The sequence below is a fragment of the Procambarus clarkii genome, chromosome 14, assembly GCF_040958095.1.
Source record: "Procambarus clarkii isolate CNS0578487 chromosome 14, FALCON_Pclarkii_2.0, whole genome shotgun sequence".
In the NCBI taxonomy this organism is placed as follows: Eukaryota; Metazoa; Arthropoda; class Malacostraca; order Decapoda; family Cambaridae; genus Procambarus; species Procambarus clarkii.
The window spans coordinates 32,286,499-32,306,573 of NC_091163.1; the positions used below are offsets into that span (position 1 = coordinate 32,286,499).

General features: G+C 45.5%; 1 protein-coding gene across 1 annotated transcript in view; it reads right to left on the reverse strand.

Moving 5' to 3' along the window:
* Positions 1–20,075, reverse strand: part of LOC123771022 (uncharacterized) — a 570,661-nt gene that overhangs the window by 65,576 nt on the left and 485,010 nt on the right. Inside the window, exons 29-32 of the mRNA XM_069324755.1 lie at positions 19,194–19,211; positions 17,185–17,306; positions 4,149–4,207; positions 3,795–3,890 (exon numbers count right to left, since the gene is read on the reverse strand). Coding sequence (XP_069180856.1) covers positions 3,795–3,890; positions 4,149–4,207; positions 17,185–17,306; positions 19,194–19,211 — 295 coding nt within the window. The remainder of the gene's footprint in view (positions 1–3,794; positions 3,891–4,148; positions 4,208–17,184; positions 17,307–19,193; positions 19,212–20,075) is intronic.

Genomic DNA, 20,075 nt, shown 5'->3' on the forward strand with positions numbered 1-20,075 from the left:
AAATGGGAGGGGATGTAGTGACAGAGTCAGAGGGAGGGGGTGAGGAAGAAAGCGAAACCTTCTTACCCGCCGGAGAGGAAGAAGGAGAGGAGCCAGGCTTACGTTTCTGACTCGAAGAGACAGGCGTTCCAGTAACAACGTACCGGGTGACAGACTCAATGGTCTCAGCAGGAGAAGAGGAACGGGAGTAAACACGAAGGTTGTTGGGAGGATGATGGATATCAGCCTGGTCAGTCAGGTAGCGTGCAGGGTCAAGAGACTGGGGGGAGGGTCGGGAAGAGAGTGGGGGGAGATGGGGAAGAAGATGAAGGAGATATGGTGGACTGGGTAGGAAGAGGGGAAACCCCAGATGGAGAACCGGGAGGGAGATCATCCAGGACAGGAGGCAAAGGAATAGGGGAGGAGGTGGTGGGTGTTGTCGGGTTTAAGGCCTGGAAACGGTTGTGACTGAGGAAGACGGGAAGGACGAGGAGAGGTAGAACGCAACATGCAAGCGTAAGATGCTCGCGAAAGGGGCGAGACAATGAACTTTGCGTCTCGCTTCAGGAAAAGACAAACGATCACGGTGCTTCAAGTTGAGGACGGCTTCCTCGAGTTTGTAGTGCATACATGAGCGTGATTGAGGCAGCGAGCTTTGGGAGAAGTGCACTCTGACTTAGAATGACTATCGTCCCCACACATGGGGCACAGATACACAGTACTGGTGCATTTGAGGACACCGTGCCTGAACTTCCAACACTTATTGCAAAGTCTAGGAGAGGGAATGTACTCCTGAAAGGAGCATCTGGCACCAGCAAAAATAATAGAGGGTGGAAGGGCCCCTACTATCAAAGGTGATTTTTACAACTCGAAGGGGCTGACGGCGACGACCATGAGGGGGTCGAGTAAACGTGTCCACCTGGAGGACTGAATGGCCTTGGGCTTCGAGGATATGTTTAATATCCTCATGGCAATCTTTGAGGTCCCGAACACCAGTTGAAACATGGTGTGGGAGGAGAACAGTACCAACACTGGCATTTAACCGAGCATTTTTGGAGACCCGAATAGGGGTCTCTCCAATGCAGGACAAAGCAGCTAAGCGAGTAGCTGCATCCTGAGGAGGATGAGCGACGACACGTGTACCATAACTGGTAGAGTTAAAAGTAACAGAGGCATCTACCGAATCAACAAGGTGTTTATGGAGGGAGAAATCGTCAGGAGGAGTAGAATCCAAATGGTGGAGATCAAAGTATTTAGCTCATGTAGCGGGACCAAACAAGGCGTTGTAAATACTATTACGGGAAGGGATTGTGCGAGTGCAGCCGTGGCAGGGACAGCGTTGAGAACCCCCAGAGAGAGAGAAAGAGAGAGAGAGAGAAATGGGGGGGGGGGGGTAAAAGGCGCAGTTTTCACAATGAGAGATGAAGCCGTGCCAGGGGACGAGGCGGTCACCACTGGGGGCTGGGGACTCGACCCCATGGCTACATATATACCATGAGAAACTGCTACATATATACCATGAGGTAGAGGAGGGAGGGGAGCTGGGGGGAGTAGTCAGGTCGTCAGGGCCCAGTGCAGCGGGGGCTACAGGGCCTGGTCTTCCAACACAGTCCGACTCGGGGGCTTGGTCGCCCACCCCACGAGCCCGAGAAGGAACGAGGGAAACATTATCAGCCATGAAAACTTTGAAAAAAAAACTTTCATTCACACATGTGCCCCCATACCCACCATGGAGCCACAATTAGAGGCAGGACACCCAACAAGAAGCTATAGCTGATCTTGCCGGGGTGCCCCAGGGGTGCGTCATGAGTATACGCCCCACAAACGCCACCTTAAGAACCCTGAGTCCGTCGAGATCGGGTTCAGTGACGAAAGGAGGATTGACAATAAAAGGTTCCCCTCGCTCTCTACGTTGGGTACTACAGTTCTACGGGTGCAAGAGGATGCTTCCTCAAACACCCGGGCATCAAAATAGAAGAAGTCCAAGAGAATAATCAAAACAGGCAAAAGGTCGGCAGGAAAAGACAATGAGAAAGGAGATGAGGGGGGAGGGGAGAGAAAAACGAAACACAAGGAGAGAAAAAAAAAGGGAGTTCTGGCCAAAATTGGTAAAGACAGCAGCCGGAGAATAAGGCCACAAAAGGACAGAGGACTGACCCATGGAGCATCACACTCCGGCAGCCGCCCACCAAGCCCCCTCACGGCGACAACGAGCCAGAAAGGGAGGGGGTAACCTGTATATAGATGACTTCCAAGGAACAACTAGCAGTGAGAAGGAACTGCTACATATATACCATGAGGCCAATTGAGAGTTGTTGGGAGCAAATATGCCTCTCCAATCATTGACTTTCAATAATACAAACTTATATCAACTGATTGAATTAGAATTTCCCGACTTCAAGGCAAGATGAAGTTACCAGGTGTCAAATGGGAAACTTCAGATCAGTTGAGCATAAAGGCGGTGGAGCCAGATACCACTAATTTTAACAGTGAAGAAGCTATTATCCCAATTCAGCAAGGCTTTCGACCCCTTATTGCTATTAAGCCTCATATCACTGTCTATACCAACGCGACCACTTGTTCTCGCTAGAACACATCTAGAGTTCAGGACTGCCCTGGGTGAACTGGTTTCTGCTGACCACGATACTCTTCACATCACTTCTGCAGACTAAAAAGTTACTAGCAAGACAGAAACTACACAGGTATAAAATATGATAACAACCTTTGACTGGGGAACAGAAAATATGGTCGGGTGCACTCAGTAGATGGCGTTGACATCATCACCTCCCTCAACAGAGCGCATTGTCATCGACTCACCTCCTAACCTAAATAAACTGTGGTCGGTAGTGCTTCACAATGGCGTGGATACCGTCACACCTCACTTCACAGATGGCGTCGATATCTTCACAACACACCATAAGGATACAACATGACCAACATGAGGATACATTGTACATACCATAATGATACAACATGAGAATACATTGTACATACCATAATGATACAACATGAACAACATCAGGATACATTGTACACACCATAATGATACAGCATGAACAACATGAGGATACATTGTACACACCATAAAGATACACCATGGACAACATGATGCAGTTTACACAATTCGAGAGCAGTAAAGACCTCACATTGAGACATTTCATACAGCATTGTCGTAACTTGGGTTACTAGACCATAACCGAAGTTTACAAGTCTCTACTAGACCGTAAGCAAAGTTTACCACTCTCAACCAACCTTCAAATACTCCACAACGTAACTATACCAACCTTTAATACCAATCATTGTGTTCGCCTTTCTAACAATCTTTGTATAGAGGGTTTACAAAATACATAATAACTCTCTGAGTGCCGTGTACGTAGCTTAATCATGCTATCACTAATACAACGCTTCCCTGGGTGCCACTATCAATCGACAGACCAATCACTCCCTAGATGCGTTGCTGTATAATACTACAGTTATGATCATGCATCACTATACAACACTATACATTCTTTGCTAAAGTGAATTCCTTTGTCGATGTCCATGCTCTATGTATATGTATATTCAATATTCCAATTTTCGTCGCCCAACAATGTATAATATTATACATTTTATACATGACATTTTATGCAGCACACAGTTGTACTAAGGTCTGAGGTTCAGCTATATTGTTCGTTCGTGTGTGCAAGTTGATGCCAGATGTGTGGGGGGTGTGAGGTGCCAGGTATGAGGAGCCACGTATGAAGCTGTGTATGGGGAGCTGGGTATAAGGTGTAGACAAGGAAGGTCGAGTGAGGATAAGGGTATGAGGGCCTCACCTGAGTGGACTGCGCAGGCTGAGGACAGTGTCAGGGCGCCGGACGTCCCCCAGGCTGTGGCGCCGGGTCGGCTTCTCAAATAATTTTTCTGGTTCCCTGGAAAAAAAACAAAAAACAAAAATGGTGATTTTTGCGAGTAATTGCTACGTGTGGAACTATTGACATTATTGAGTAGTTCTATTTCTTCTCAGTAATGTACTTGGTTTAAAGTTTAAAGAAAAACAAAGTTTTCCATTAAAAAAATTACCCCAGGGGGGATTTAAACTGATATATCGGTGTGAAAGTTGATGTGGTATATATATATTAAAGCGTCAGGCAAGACCTTGTGGAACACCTAAACTGTACACGACTTACTTATTAATGGGTGGAAGTTTATCATAAGATGATCCCGTGATTGACAACACTGACGGCGACTGTGGGAGAGAGAGACAGAATTAATGCCACACATATTGCTAAGACACTCCTTTCCCATCCCTTGCACCCCCCCCCCCTCTCACACTTCAGCCGTCCTACCTGCTCAGCCTCTCTCCCTTCAACTCCTCTAAAAATACCACTGAAATTAGAGGAAGTAAAGAGTTCAAGTGCGTGACATCACGCAGCATGTTAGCGGAGTGAGTGGTTGGTGGCGAGGCTGCTAGCCTGGTGCCAGCGAGGCTGCTAACCTGGTTCCAGAGAGGCTGCTAGCATGGTGCCAGCGAGGCTGCTAGCCTGGTGCCAGCGAGGCTGCTAGCCTGGTGCCAGCGAGGCTGCTAGCCTGGTGCCAGCGAGGCTGCTAGCCTGGTGCCAGCGAGGCTGCTAGCCTGGTGCCAGCGAGGCTGCTAGCCTGGTGCCAGCGAGGCTGCTAGCCTGGTGCCAGCCTGAGGAGTGTTGCTGCGCCTGGTGTGTGTGTGTGTGTGTGTACTCACCTTGTTCTCACCTAGTTGTGCTTGCGAGGGTTGAGCTCTGGCTCTTTGGTCCCGCCTCTCAACCGTCAATCAACAGGTGTACAGGTTCCTGAGCCTACTGGGCTCTATCATATCTACACTTGAAACTGTGTATGGAGTCAGCCTCCACCACATCACTTCCTAATGCATTCCATTTGTCAACCACTCTGACACTAAAAAAGTTATTTCTAATATCTCTGTGGCTCATTTGGGCACTCAGTTTCCACCTGTGTCCCCTAGTGCGTGTGCCCCTTGTGTTAAACAGCCTGTCTTTATCAACCCTGTCGATTCCCTTGAGGATCTTGAATGTGGTGATCATGTCCCCCCTAACTCTTCTGTCTTCCAACGAAGTGAGGTTTAATTCCCGTAGTCTCTCCTCATAGCTCATACCGTAGTCTTATGCTTGACTAGATATGGACTCCATGCTGGAGCCGCATACTCCAGGATTGGTCTGACATATGTGGTATATAATGTCCTGAAAGATTCCTTACACAAGTTTCTAAAGGCCATTCTTATGTTAGCCAAACTGGCATATGCTGCTGATGTTATCCTCTTGATATGAGCTTCTGGGGACAGGTCTGGCGTGATATCAACCCCCCAGATCTTTCTCTCTCTCTCTGACTCTTGAAGTATCTCATCTCCCAAATGATACCTTGTATCTGGTCTCCTGCTTCCTACCCCTATCTTCATTACATTACATTTGCTTGGGTTAAACTCTAACAGCCATTTGTTCGACCATTTCTGCAGCTTGTCCAGGTCTTCTTGAAGCCTCAAGCTGTCCTCCTCTGTCTTAATCCTTCTCATAATTTTGGCGTCGTCAGCAAACATTGAGAGGAATGAGTCTATACTCTCTGGGCGATCATTTACGTATATCAGAAACAGGATAGGTCCAAGCACAGAGCCCTGTGGGACTCCACTGGTGACTTCACGCCATTCTGAGGTCTCACCCCTCACTGTAACTCTCTGCTTCCTATTGCTTAGGTACTCCCTTATCCACTGGAGCGCCCTACCAGTTACTTCTGCCTGTTTCTCCAGCTTATGCGTCAACCTTTTATGGGGTACTGTGTCAAAGGCTTTCCGACAGTCCAAAAAAATGCAGTCCGCCCATCCTTTTCTTTCTTGCTTAATCTTTGTCACCTGATCGTAGAATTCTATCAAGCCTGTAAGGTAAGATTTACCCTCCCTGAACCCATGTTGATGGGTTGTCATGAAGTCTCTTCTCTCCAGATGTGTTACTAGGTTTTTTCTCACAATCTTCTCCATCCCCTTGCATGGTATACAAGTTAAGGACACTGGCCTGTAGTTCAGTGCCTCTTGTCTGTCACCCTTTTTGTATATAGGTACTACATTAGCAGTCTTCCATATTTCTGGTAGGTCTCCCGTTTCCAGTAACCTACTGTACACTATGGAGAGTGGCAAGCAAAGTGCTCCTGCACACTCTTTCAATGCCCATGGTGAGATTCCGTATTGCCCAACAGCTTTTCTCACATCCAGCTCCAATAGGTGCTTCTTGACCTCATCTCTTGTAATTTCGAACCTTTCCAAGGTCACCTGGTTTGCTGCCACCTCTCCTAGCGCCGCGACTTCTCCCTGTTCTATTGTAAAGACCTCCTGGAACCTTCTGTTGAGTTCTTCACACACCTCTTTGTCATTCTCTGTGTACCTGTCCTCGCCCACCCTAAGTTTCATCACCTGTTCCTTCACTGTTGTCTTCCTCCTGATGTGACTGTGTAGTAGCATTGGTTCGGTCGTGACTTTATTAGCTATATCATTTTCATACCTTTTCTCAGCTGCTCTTCTCACACTAACATACTCGTTCCTGGTTCTCTGGTATCTCTCTCTACTTTCTGGTGTTCTGTTATTACGGAAGTTCCTCTATGCCCTTTTGTTCAGCTCCTTTGCTTCCATACATTCCCTATTAAACCACGGATTCTTCCTTTGCTTCTCTGTGAGTACTAATTTGTCTGGGTTTTCTTCTAGTGCCCATTCTCCAAGTTCACTTGTTTTATTTGTAATTCCATCTATGTTAGTGTACATTGCCTTGAAGCTCACTTTCTTCTGTTCATTTTCATGTCCCTTTCTTGGCGAGCATTCTGCTGGTGTGGGAAGCTGTTCCGTGGGTGAGAAGATCTGTGAGGTGGTTTGCAGGGTCTCACGAGGATTTTGGGGTGGGGGGGTATAAGGGAAGGGGGCACAGGTAGGGTGTGGGTTAAGGAGATAGGGGGGACATGGAGGATACGGGGTGAGGGGGAAGGAGGGATAGGGAGGGTATGGGATGAAGGGGGAGGGGAGACAGGGGGGAAAAGATGGGAGGGGGGACATGATGGGAATGGGGAAGGGGTGACAGGGTCAGAATGGGGTGGGGTGGGGGAGGGAGGGTTGGGTGGGGGCAGGTAGGGTGAGGGGAAGGGAGGGTTTCTATGCAGAGGGTGGTGTTGTTGGACTGTGTGTGTGTGTGTGTGTGTGTGTGTGTGTGTGTGTGTGTGTGTGTGTGTGTGTGTTGCAGTAGTCAATATTTTGTTTGTGTCAATTGAGGCTTTTTTTGGGGGGTGGGAGGGGGGAGGAACTATCAGGGAAAGCGCCAAGCCATTACGACTATATAGCACTTGGAAGAGGTCAGGATAAGGATTAGGGATGTGATGGGGGAAGAAATGGTGCCCAACTACTTGAACGCTCGGAGATTGAACGCGGTCCTGCATGAAGCGAGACCATCGCTCTACCCTCCAGCCCAAGTGGGGGAGGGGGAGGGAGTGATACACTTCTGCGTCATATCACATAAATAATTCCATTTCACTAACATATGCATCACGTGTGTCTTCTTATAATTTTTATAAACAGTATTTATACATATTTACACACCTTATAATATACAATGTATGTTTCTGTCTCTGTTGGGCAGTTTGAAAATTTCTCGAGTGTGATATACAACCATTCTACCCACAGTCCAATGTTGCACGATAGGCAAATTGTTGCAAGTAATCTTGGATTCCCTTAAACTCCATCGAGAAAACTGTCAGCCTTAAATTCTTTAGGTAAAGTGACCACTAAGTAAGGCCCTTGAAAGCATAAGGCGGGTCTAACACAAGAACAGAACTAGTGGGTCACCTTCAAACAGGAGTGATCTCTTACCTACAAATAGTCAAGTCTAAGAAGGTATCTGTCTATCTGCAAGTCCTGACCTGGAGTAAATACAACCATTAACACGGGATCGGCAGTTCTGGGAGCAGCGAGGCATCTTTCCAGACTCAGACGCTCGTGCCTCACCGCTCAGACGCTCGTGCCACACCGCTCAGACGCTCGTGCCACACCGCTCAGACGCTCGTGCCACACCGCTCAGACGCTCGTGCCTCACCGCTCAGACGCTCGTGCCACACCGCTCAGACGCTCGTGCCACACCGCTCAGACGCTCGTGCCACACCGCTCAGACGCTCGTGTCTCACCGCTCAGACGCTCGTGCCACACCGCTCACGCCGCCATGCGACAACCCAACCTACCAAACATCAGCACGTCATCACCAACAAACAAATAACAATATGGAGAAGCAGCAATATTTTCCGCCCCCATGTGATGCCAGTGTTCGTCATTGGCTTCCAAGCTTCAAGTGACACCAGCCAGTGTTCGTCATTGGCTTCCAAGCTTCAGGTGACACCAGCCAGTGTTCGTCGTTGGCTTCCAAGCTTCAGGTGACACCAGCCAGTGTTCGTCGTTGGCTTCCTAGTTTCAAGTGACACCAGCCAGTGTTCGTCATTGGCTTCCTAGCTTCAAGTGACACCAGCCAGTGTTCGTCATTGGCTTCCTAGCTTCAAGTGACACCAGCCAGTGTTCGTCATTGGCTTCCTAGCTTCAGGTGACACCAGCCAGTGTTCGTCATTGGCTTCCTAGCTTCAAGTGACACCAGCCAGTGTTCGTAATTGGCTTCCAAGCTTCAGGTGATGCCAGTGTTCGTCATTGGCTTCCAAGCTTCAGGTGATGCCAGTGTTCGTCGTTGGCTTCCAAGCTTCAGGTGATGCCAGTGTTCGTCATTGGCTTCCAAGCTTCAGGTGATGCCAGTGTTCGTCGTTGGCTTCCAAGCTTCAGGTGACACCAGCCAGTGTTCGTCGTTGGCTTCCAAGCTTCAGGTGACACCAGCCAGTGTTCGTCGTTGGCTTCCAAGCTTCAGGTGACACCAGCCAGTGTTCGTCGTTGGCTTCCAAGCTTCAGGTGATGCCAGTGTTCGTCATTGGCTTCCAAGCTTCAGGTGATGCCAGTGTTCGTCGTTGGCTTCCAAGCTTCAGGTGACACCAGCCAGTGTTCGTCGTTGGCTTCCAAGCTTCAGGTGACACCAGCCAGTGTTCGTCGTTGGCTTCCAAGCTTCAGGTGACACCAGCCAGTGTTCGTCGTTGGCTTCCAAGCTTCAGGTGACACCAGCCAGTGTTCGTCATTGGCTTCCAAGCTTCAGGTGACACCAGCCAGTGTTCGTCGTTGGCTTCCAAGCTTCAGGTGACACCAGCCAGTGTTCGTCGTTGGCTTCCAAGCTTCAGGTGACACCAGCCAGTGTTCGTCGTTGGCTTCCAAGCTTCAGGTGACACCAGCCAGTGTTCGTCGTTGGCTTCCAAGCTTCAGGTGACACCAGCCAGTGTTCGTCGTTGGCTTCCAAGCTTCAGGTGACACCAGCCAGTGTTCGTCGTTGGCTTCCAAGCTTCAGGTGACACCAGCCAGTGTTCGTCGTTGGCTTCCAAGCTTCAGGTGACACCAGCCAGTGTTCGTCATTGGCTTCCAAGCTTCAGGTGACACCAGCCAGTGTTCGTCATTGGCTTCCAAGCTTCAGGTGACACCAACCAGTGTTCGTCATTGTCTTCCAAGCTTCAGGTGACACCAACCAGTGTTCGTCATTGTCTTCCAAGCTTCAGGTGACACCAGCCAGTGTTCGTCGTTGGCTTCCAAGCTTCAGGTGACACCAACCAGTGTTCGTCATTGTCTTCCAAGCTTCAGGTGACACCAGCCAGTGTTCGTCGTTGGCTTCCAAGCTTCAGGTGACACCAGCCAGTGCTCGTCATTGTCTTCCAAGCTTCAAGTGACACCAGCCAGTGTTCGTCATTGTCTTCCAAGCTTCAAGTGACACCAGCCAGTGTTCGTCATTGGCTTCCAAGCTTCAGGTGACACCAGCCAGTGTTCGTCATTGGCTTCCAAGCTTCAAGTGACACCAGCCAGTGTTCGTCATTGGCTTCCAAGCTTCAAGTGACACCAGCCAGTGTTCGTCATTGGCTTCCAAGCTTCAGGTGACACCAGCCAGTGCTCGTCATTGTCTTCCAAGCTTCAGGTGACACCAACCAGTGCTCGTCATTGTCTTCCAAGCTTCAAGTGACACCAGCCAGTGTTCGTCATTGTCTTCCAAGCTTCAGGTGACACCAACCAGTGCTCGTCATTGTCTTCCAAGCTTCAAGTGACACCAGCCAGTGTTCGTCATTGTCTTCCAAGCTTCAGGTGACACCAGCCAGTGTTCGTCATTGGCTTCCAAGCTTCAAGTGACACCAGCCAGTGTTCGTCATTGGCTTCCAAGCTTCAGGTGACACCAGCCAGTGTTCGTCATTGGCTTCCAAGCTTCAGGTGACACCAGCCAGTGTTCGGCATTGGCTTCCAAGCTTCAGGTGACACCAGCCAGTGTTCGTCATTGGCTTCCAAGCTTCAGGTGACACCAGCCAGTGTTCGTCATTGGCTTCCAAGCTTCAGGTGACACCAGCCAGTGTTCGTCATTGTCTTCCAAGCTTCAGGTGACACCAGCCAGTGTTCGTCATTGGCTTCCAAGCTTCAAGTGACACCAGCCAGTGTTCGTCATTGGCTTCCAAGCTTCAGGTGACACCAGCCAGTGTTCGTCATTGGCTTCCAAGCTTCAGGTGACACCAGCCAGTGTTCGTCATTGGCTTCCAAGCTTCAGGTGACACCAGCCAGTGTTCGTCATTGGCTTCCAAGCTTCAGGTGACACCAGACTGAAGGCGGTGACAAACACTGTCTGGAGTTACATGAAGCTTGGAAAGCAATGAGTGCCTCAGCACTCTTCTTCAAAGAGTCCACTAAGATTTAAGCCACAAAGGTACACAGGTGATGTTTGCTAGCAAACTAATTCACCCCATAAATATGCCAAACGTTGGAGTCCACGCCAGAAAGCTGCAGCTTGTTACAGTTGTGAATACACAGACCATTTGGCAGAGGATTACTGATCTACACCTCAGTCATCACCATAAGGAACAGTCTCACCAAGACAGTTTTCTCCTACTGTATTGTAAGCAAGTGGGACATCACATTTGAGCATGAACCGTTCACCAAAGATCATCTCGGGTAACTATGCATATAGTCACTCGTGGTAAGGTGCACATCATTCGAGGCAGTGTTCACAGACGAACACTAACTTTTCCCCAATACCAGACCTATAAACGACGGTGACAGCTGTTCAAGTCTCCTGCCCCAAGCCAGGTAGCTGGTACTGGTGCCTTTCCTGTTCAATCAGTAACTACCCCAAAACAGATCTGGGAGTTGTCAGAGGAGAACTTTGACAATAAGCTAAAAACTGATAATGACAGAAACTGTGACTGAGAACCAGACACAAACTAGACATAGATATCCAGGGCCAGGCATGCCTCAAGAAGTGATTACTATGTACAATTTCTCGTGATTTCTGTGCAACTGTACACATTAGAGTCTTAAAAGTCTTTGTAGACACAGTTGCTAACATAAAAATTATAAAGTTTTCAACCCTTAGAAACAGTGTAAGTAATCATCCCATCACAGTAATGAAGTAACCCATACCATCTCCGAGTGGAGTTTCTGGTACTGTAGAAAGGTAAAAGGGGACTAAACCTTCCAGTCAAAACAGCGGACATAACACCTATATTAGTTGTTGATATCTATTTCCCATGGAAAATTACAAGGATTATACACCATACCTGATCAGAATATTGCTGTTTCCCAATCCTTGGAACATTACTGTAAAAGAAAAGGTAGTACCGCTATGTTGTTGTTGTTGACTTAGGGACGACGACGATCGTGGGATCGTATGCGCCCCAGCGTACCCATAAAGAGTAAATCGCGAATCCTAATTACGAAATGATTGTCACCTATCAGCGGAAACTAATGTGCCTTGCAGACATTAAACACATAGGCATGCAGAGAATTGGAGAGCCCCGGGAGTCCCTCAGGGGGACAAGCACCTGCCCCGCCCCACACACAGAACACTGGGGAGCAAAACCAAAAACTCGGCCCCCAACTAAAACTCAAAAGTCATCCAGAGCCTCCCGGCAGAGCATAAGCTGGGCGCCCACCAGGTCTGAGGGCACACCAGACCACCACGGCTGAGGGCACACCAGGAGACCACCACGGCTGAGGGCACACCAGGAGCCCACCACGGCTGAGGACACACCAGGAGCCCACCACGGCTGAGGGCACACCAGGAGCCCACCACGGCTGAGGACACACCAGGAGCCCACCACGGCTGAGGGCACACCAGGAGCCCACCACGGCTGAGGGCACACCAGGAGCCCACCACGTCTGAGGGCACACCAGGAGCCCACCACGTCTGGGGGTCACACCAGGAGGCCACCACGGCTGAGGGCACACCAGGAGCCCACCACGTCTGAGGGCACACCAGGAGCCCACCACGTCTGGGGGTCACACCAGGAGGCCACCACGTCTGGGGGTCACACCAGGAGGCCACCACGTCTGGGGGTCACACCAGGAGGCCACCACGTCTGGGGGTCACACCAGGAGCCCACCACGTCTGGGGGTCACACCAGGAGGCCACCACGTCTGGGGGTCACACCAGGAGCCCACCACGTCTGGGGGTCACACCAGGAGGCCACCAGGACCCACCAACACCCGGCACCTCTTGGCCAAGCCGACGTCGGACACCGTCACCCCACCAGCCAATGAACGTTCAAAATCTATCAACTATCCTTTGACCCCAAGGCGATATGTGCGCCAGGCGTCGTAACAATCCGAACCGTTGAATAGGAACGCCAAACGGCAGTATCAAAATCCAAAATCGCGAAATAGAGCGTGATCCGGCGGCTCCCAGGCGGTGTCGTCCAGTCGTCTGCTCGTCATCAAAGTTGAACCAGGAGTCGTAGTACGTGTATGATGCGTGTTGCATACGTTGCATACGTGTGTGTTGCATACACTATCAGTGCCGACAACCATCTCCAGCAAGGCATCCATGTTGCAGATTTCGCCTGTTACTCAGTATCAGTTGTGACTGAGGTGTGTGTAGAGCATGACGCACGGACACTTACACCAGGAGAAAACGGATCTCTGTCAGAGGTGCAAATATGACGAAGAGTATGATGAGCCCCAAGATGAAGAATCTAATTCTCAATCACAAAGAACCACTCGGAAAAGCCAAAGTCTCATTTTACACTAGAAAATCTGAAGGAGATTGATGCCACAGGGACTAAACGCTCGGACCAAATGAACAGAAACGCCACTTCCGAGGAAGATGACTCTCCCCAGCCCGACAATCCGAAATCAGAGCCAACAAAACCCAGAAATGAGAATACATAAAGGAAAGGACACAATTCAATACAGATGCAGCAAACTATCAAATCACCAGAGCACCATGCAGGAGGTTGTAAACTAGGGCTAAGTATTCCAAATCGGTGGACACCCATAAATCATTGAGAATAGTTACCTCCCTGATCTCGTGCACAAACCATGAATGGCTCACGATCCGGAAATTGGGCGCGAGAGACCAGTAACCTTCGATTCCAGCAGAGGCAGACAGGCCTACCTGCAGATGATCAAACCTCTCGTACTCATAACTTAGGGACTTGTGCATGTTTCACTCCGTAGAGATCGGCCAGGAACAGGAGACACAGTTCGCCAGCACACCAGACAGGCCCCACACGTGAACTGCATTAAGAGTTAGCCCTAAAAAGCTCTTTTTTTTTAGTAAAAAAAATAAGCCAAAAGTAAGCTCTTTTATCCCGGGTCAGCACCTGATGGTCTTGAAAGTGGCACAGAGGATATCAACGGACAAAGCATTTGCAGCCAAACGCAGCCATGCCGATAAACGAGAGCAACGGTCAAGAAGCAAAAGAGAATACAAGATGAACCTGGAAGAAAGTTTAAGGTTAGAGATAATCCCCCAAAATTAACAGAGAGAATAAAAAACAGCGGAACAGGCGGGGTCTAGGAGCTGACACTTGCAGCCTACCAGCACATCTAGTTAAGTACAACTATACAAAAAGTAGCAGCTGACAGAGAAACACGCCAGGGGTGAGAGGGGTGGTCGTCCAGTGGAGGAGGAGCGCCTGAAGCCCTACTGGTACAGACCCGCTGAGGACAATGTTACCAAGTGCAGGAAAGACTAATGCAACTAAATCATCATCGTCGCATACGCCATACGTCGCATTTTATACGGAATTGACACATCTACTGTCAGTTCCGATTTTTACATTTCTAGTTAGTCACAGGAGCCTGTGCTCGCCCCAATATACTTTCTCATACATGTTTTTTTCATTGCTGGGGACAGGAAGAGAGTTAAATTTGCACATGCTCAAAGAAAACATAATAATGTGATGAATCATTTAGAAAATCAGTAGGAGACATGTAGAGTATTCGAACCTGTCCACTATGTACTCCCAAACACACGCCTTATATCACTTAACCACGACATACCAAAAGCAATGTAACCTGGTGTTCAACTAAATCGTCCTGGATAAGGTGATCCCTCTCCCCAAGGGCCAACTACTTACCTTCACCAGAATGCAACCCTTAACAGTTAGTAAATGTTCAGGTACATGTTTACTGCCAAGTAAACCAGAGGCATTAGGCGTAAGGTCCTCCAGAGACAGCTGCTGATCTTCCCAAGTTATTATCCACAAAGGAATCAGGTGAAGATTAATGTTGGCCGCCGTCTCTTTCCATCTCGATGATTGAGGGATGCTTTGTGAGCAAGGGACGCAGGCTACTGCACTCCAGCTGTCGACGCACAAATCACCATGATATTCTCAATGTATCATAATCTAGCATTTGTGTCCCTTAATCATTATGCAACTCCTTCGGAGTGTACTAATATAATTTTCTATAGTTTCCCTAAAGTTCTTTTCATCCTCTCATTTATCATTAAAAACAGAAAATGAGGCTGTGAGGAGCAACTCCTCTAACTTTCCCACACTCGCTTACGAAATATTATATTATATATAGGGGGTACCACCTCTGGTGTAATTATAGGGACCCACAGCCTCAGAGAAGGGAACACAGAGCATTCAGGGAAAAACTTGCCATTTAACTCTGAATACGTAAGAGTGTTCGCTTCCATTTTATATATATATATATATATATATATATATATATATATATATATATATATATATATATATATATATATATATATATATATATATATATATATATATATATATATATATATGTCGTACCTAGTAGCCAGAACTCACTTCTCAGCCTACTATTCAAGGGCTGATTTGCCTAATAAGCCAAGTTTTCCTGAATTAATATATTTACTATAATTTTTTTCTTATGAAATGATAAAGCAACCCTTTTCTCTATGTATGAGGTCAATTTTTTTTTATTGGAGTTAAAATTAACGTAGATATATGACCGAACCTAACCAACCCTACCTAACCTAACCTAACCTATATTTATAGGTAAGGTTAGGTTAGGTAGCCAAAAAAAGTTAGGTTAGGTTAGGTAGGTTAGGTAGACGAAAAAACATTAATTCATGAAAACTTGGCTTATTAGGCAAATCGGGCCTTGAATAGTAGGCTGAGAAGTGCGTTCTGGCTATTAGGTACGACATATATATATATATATAGATATATATATATATATATATATATATATATATATATATATATATATATATATATATATATATATATATAATATATATACACACATACATATATATATATGCATATACATATATATACAGTACATATTATATATACAAGAATTCTTACAGTCTTGTACAGCCACAAGTACGCGAAGCGTTTCAGGCAGGTCCTTAATCCTGTGTTCCCCGGAATACGACCCGCCAAATCGTTTAACAACCAGGTACCCATTTTACTGTTGGGTAAACAGAGGCTACAGTTAAGGATTGACGCCCAGTATATCCTCCACGGCCAGGATACGAACCCGGGACAAAGTGCTCGCGAAATACCAGGGGAGTGTCTTAACCACTACACCATGGGGACTGCATAACATTCCTTGTATCAGGAACAATCTCTTCCCAGTATACTTATCTTCAAGGTGCTCAAGTGTCAATAATTAACATTAATGAAGAACCTAGTTGATAAAAAGATCAGGTACTTCTAAAATATATAACAAATTCAAAGCTATATACAAAAATTACCGTTTAAATCACCATTAAATGTCAATACTAATATTATCAATCACTGATTACACTATTCACTTGCTCAGTTTTCACTAATTGCCATGACTAATTAAAAATGAATAGTTTGACTACGGTCATATGATTGATGTCATTACATAAATTCAAATTGAAATTCGAATTCAAATGTTAATTTAAATGAATGTGTACAGAGAAGATAGGAGTAATGTACAACTGTAGGAACAAGAGTTACGCATGCTAATGAAGCCAATATTAAGCCAAGCGTTTCCCGCAACACTTAAAATGGTTAACAAATAATTATTAAAAAGTGTGAGGGGGTAAAACACTTAATACTAAAAGAGAAGTAAGATAACAAAAATGAGAAAGTTCAAGAAAAATAACAAATGTATACAATGAAAATGTGATACTTAATGATGACAAACATAGACCATTACATTATGGTCTCGGTAGTTCTAGCGACAGTACAGTAGTTTATAACAGAATCGAAACACTAAGGTGTAATTTAGAAAAGGAACTGGAACATAACAGTATAGCGTAATAAAGTATAATTTAAGTTTAATGGATCTTAACTAAAAAATAAATAAGTATCCTAAGGAACGAGAATAAACACTATCAAAAAATCCAAGAATTAGATGACACTCGATGAAGAAAAGACATAATTCTCATTAAATAAAAATTTAAGATATGAGTAACACAAAAATTACTTATTATGAGGGAAATGTGAGTGAAATAAGTTAAATATTAAAGTGAAATAAAGAAGTTTGACTCTGAAGATATGGTTGATGTCATTACATAAGAAAGTTTGACTCACTCTGAAGATATAATTGATGTCATTACATAAGGAAGTTTGACTCACTCTGAAGATATGATTGATGTCATTACATAAGGAAGTTTGACTCACTCTGAAGATATAGTTGATGTCATTACATAAGGAAGTTTGACTCACTCTGAAGATATGATTGATGTCATTACAGAAGGAAGTTTGACTCACTCTGAAGATATGGTTGATGTCATTACATAAGGAAGTTTGACTCACTCTGAAGATATGGTTGATGTCATTACATAAGGAAGTTTGACTCACTCTGAAGATATGATTGATGTCATTACATAAGGAAGTTTGACTCACTCTGAAGATATGGTTGACGTCGCTGCCGTACTTCCCGTCTCTCTCGTTACTCGTGTATTGAACCTCCATCTGGTAGAGTGCATAGAGCTCCCGTAGCTCTGGCGGCATGGTGGGGTTGAGGTCTGTGTGCACACCACAACAGTTAGTCCAATCCAGCCTCCAGAAATGATGATAATTATACCACATATTACTTGGGCGTGTTAATATTGACTTTTCTAACCCACTACATGTTCATGTTTCGTACTATTAGAATAGTGCAAATGGCATGCTAAAAACTGTGGCAGTGAATACACGGCTTTACCAGTCTTAGGCGTAATATACGCTACTTAATGACCGAGTATATGTGCTCTTCTAGGCCTAGGAAAGGTGAGGTTCGGTCGTGGTCGTCTTCCTTGGGGCCTCTACAAGATCAGTAGTACAAGAAGTGGGTTGGCTTTATGTGCAACAGTTCACTTTTGTTCGTTCCGCAATAGTTGCTTAATGTACTGTACCTGTTGTTTTGATGATTGGTTTAATTATTAACATCCACTGGAATAATATTGCTGTGGACGAGTGACTTTGAGCACAGTACCCAGAGAGTAATCACACTGACGTGATGTGTCTATGAGAAAATCAGGAGCACTGATGAGGATTCGAACCTATGCGGTGGGTGTTCCCACATGTACACGCCCTAGACGACTAGATCACGACATGGTCAAAAGGATTGCAACCTGGAGTTCTGTCTGTGTATTGAAAGAGGAGCGTCAGAGGTAGAACATTCTTGGAGGACAGAGCCAAAGTGCATGGGGGGATTGTGGGAAAATCCCGGTTCGGTTTCATTGGAAGCTTCAGGAAACCGTTTTGAGCTCAGTAGAACTCCACGTTGCAATCTTTTTGAGCATATCGTGGCCTAGCTGACTAAGGCGTGAGCGAGGAGAACATCTAACATATAGGTTCGATTCCTCATCACGGCTCCTTCTGATTTTCTCTTTGAGTACAGAAGAAGCACAGCAAGACTGAGATTTACATTATTATGAGTGAAGAATTACGAAGTGTATTTATAACACCACATTATCACTGCATTACTAAACCTTCTTAACAGAAGACAATGAATACTTCATCTACAGACACTAGTTCCTTAACATTCCGGGAAGAGTGACAGTCATATATGACTGGAAACTCAGGTGAGAACATCAGGTGGTTCCTAAACTATCTTCACAACGAGGCAGAGACCATGTTCAAGATCAAGTATGTTTATTCAGACAAGAAAAAAGATACATCACAAAGGGATAGAGTAGCTTAGGCTATTTCTACCCCCAAAGAGACCAGGTATCTCTCCTAAGAGGAAACATTGAGGCCGAGTATAGATCAAATTCACACCGCCTCAATACTTTCTCCAACCTTCATCACCTTCTTGTATTTTCATATAAATATAAATTATCGTAGCCCTCAACGACGCTTGCTGTTCTTCACAGTAATAACGTTAATGTTGATATATTTACGACAAAGGAAAATCTATTATTGGAAGATTACAAAAGTGGGTCAAGATTCACAGAGCACTTAAGTATCCACTTACTGGCTCCGTGACACTTACTGACACTTTAATGTCCAATTATTGGCCCCGTAGCTCTTGAGTTGATCCAGGCGCCTGAGTCAGTATTTACTCCACCGTTCATAGGTTCCCTTGCTACAAAGTGGTCCTCAATTCAAGACTGTGATTGTCTGCGTCATCCTGCTGCTCCTTGGAGCATGTGAACCTCAAGATAACAAATGTAGATCTTGAAAGCAGACACGAATGAGCTCTGTGAATCCTCACAAACATGGCCTTACCTTACACCCAGAGAGCTCCCCACATAGCTTACTTTACCCATCATGTATGGCCTTACCTTCCATCCTGAGAGCTCCCCACATAGCTTACCTTACCCATCATGTATGGCCTTACCTTCCACCCTGAGGGCTCCCCACATAGCTTACTTTACCCATCATGTATGGCCTTACCTTCTACCCAGAGGGTTCCCCACACAGCTTACCTTGCCCGTCATGCATGGCTGCAAAAAAAAAAAAACTGTTATATATATATATATATATATATATATATATATATATATATATATATACATATATATATATATATATATATATATATATATATATATATATATATATATATATATATATATATATATATATATATATATATGAGTGAGGTGGAAGGGGTGATGTGGCATTAACACAAGACAGAACAAAATGTGGTATTAATAGGGCATTAATTTCATCAACACAAGACAGAACACGAAGCAATGGGTATTGAATAGAAGTGTTTGTAGAAAGCCTATTGGTCCATATTTCTTGATGCTTCTATATTGGAGCGGAGTCTTGAGGTGGGTAGAATATAGTTGTGCAATAATTGGCTGTTGATTGCTGGTGTTGACTTCTTGATGTGTAGTGCCTCACAAACGTCAAGCCGCCTGCTATCGCTGTATCTATCGATGATTTCTGTGTTGTTTACTAGGATTTCTAGAAATCCTAGTAAACAACACAAAAATCATCGATAGATACAGCGATAGCAGGCGGCTTGACGTTTGCGAGGCACTACACATCAAGAAGTCAACACCAGCAATCAACAGCCAATTATTGCACAACTATATTCTACCCACCTCAAGACTCCGCTCCAATATAGAAGCATCAAGAAATATGGACCAATAGGCTTTCTACAAACACTTCTATTCAATACCCATTGCTTCGTGTTCTGTCTTGTGTTGATGAAATTAATACCCTATTAATACTCTTGTTCTGTCTTGTGTTGATGAAATTAATATATATATATATATATATATATATATATATATATATATATATATATATATATATATATATATATATATATATATATATATATATATATATATATA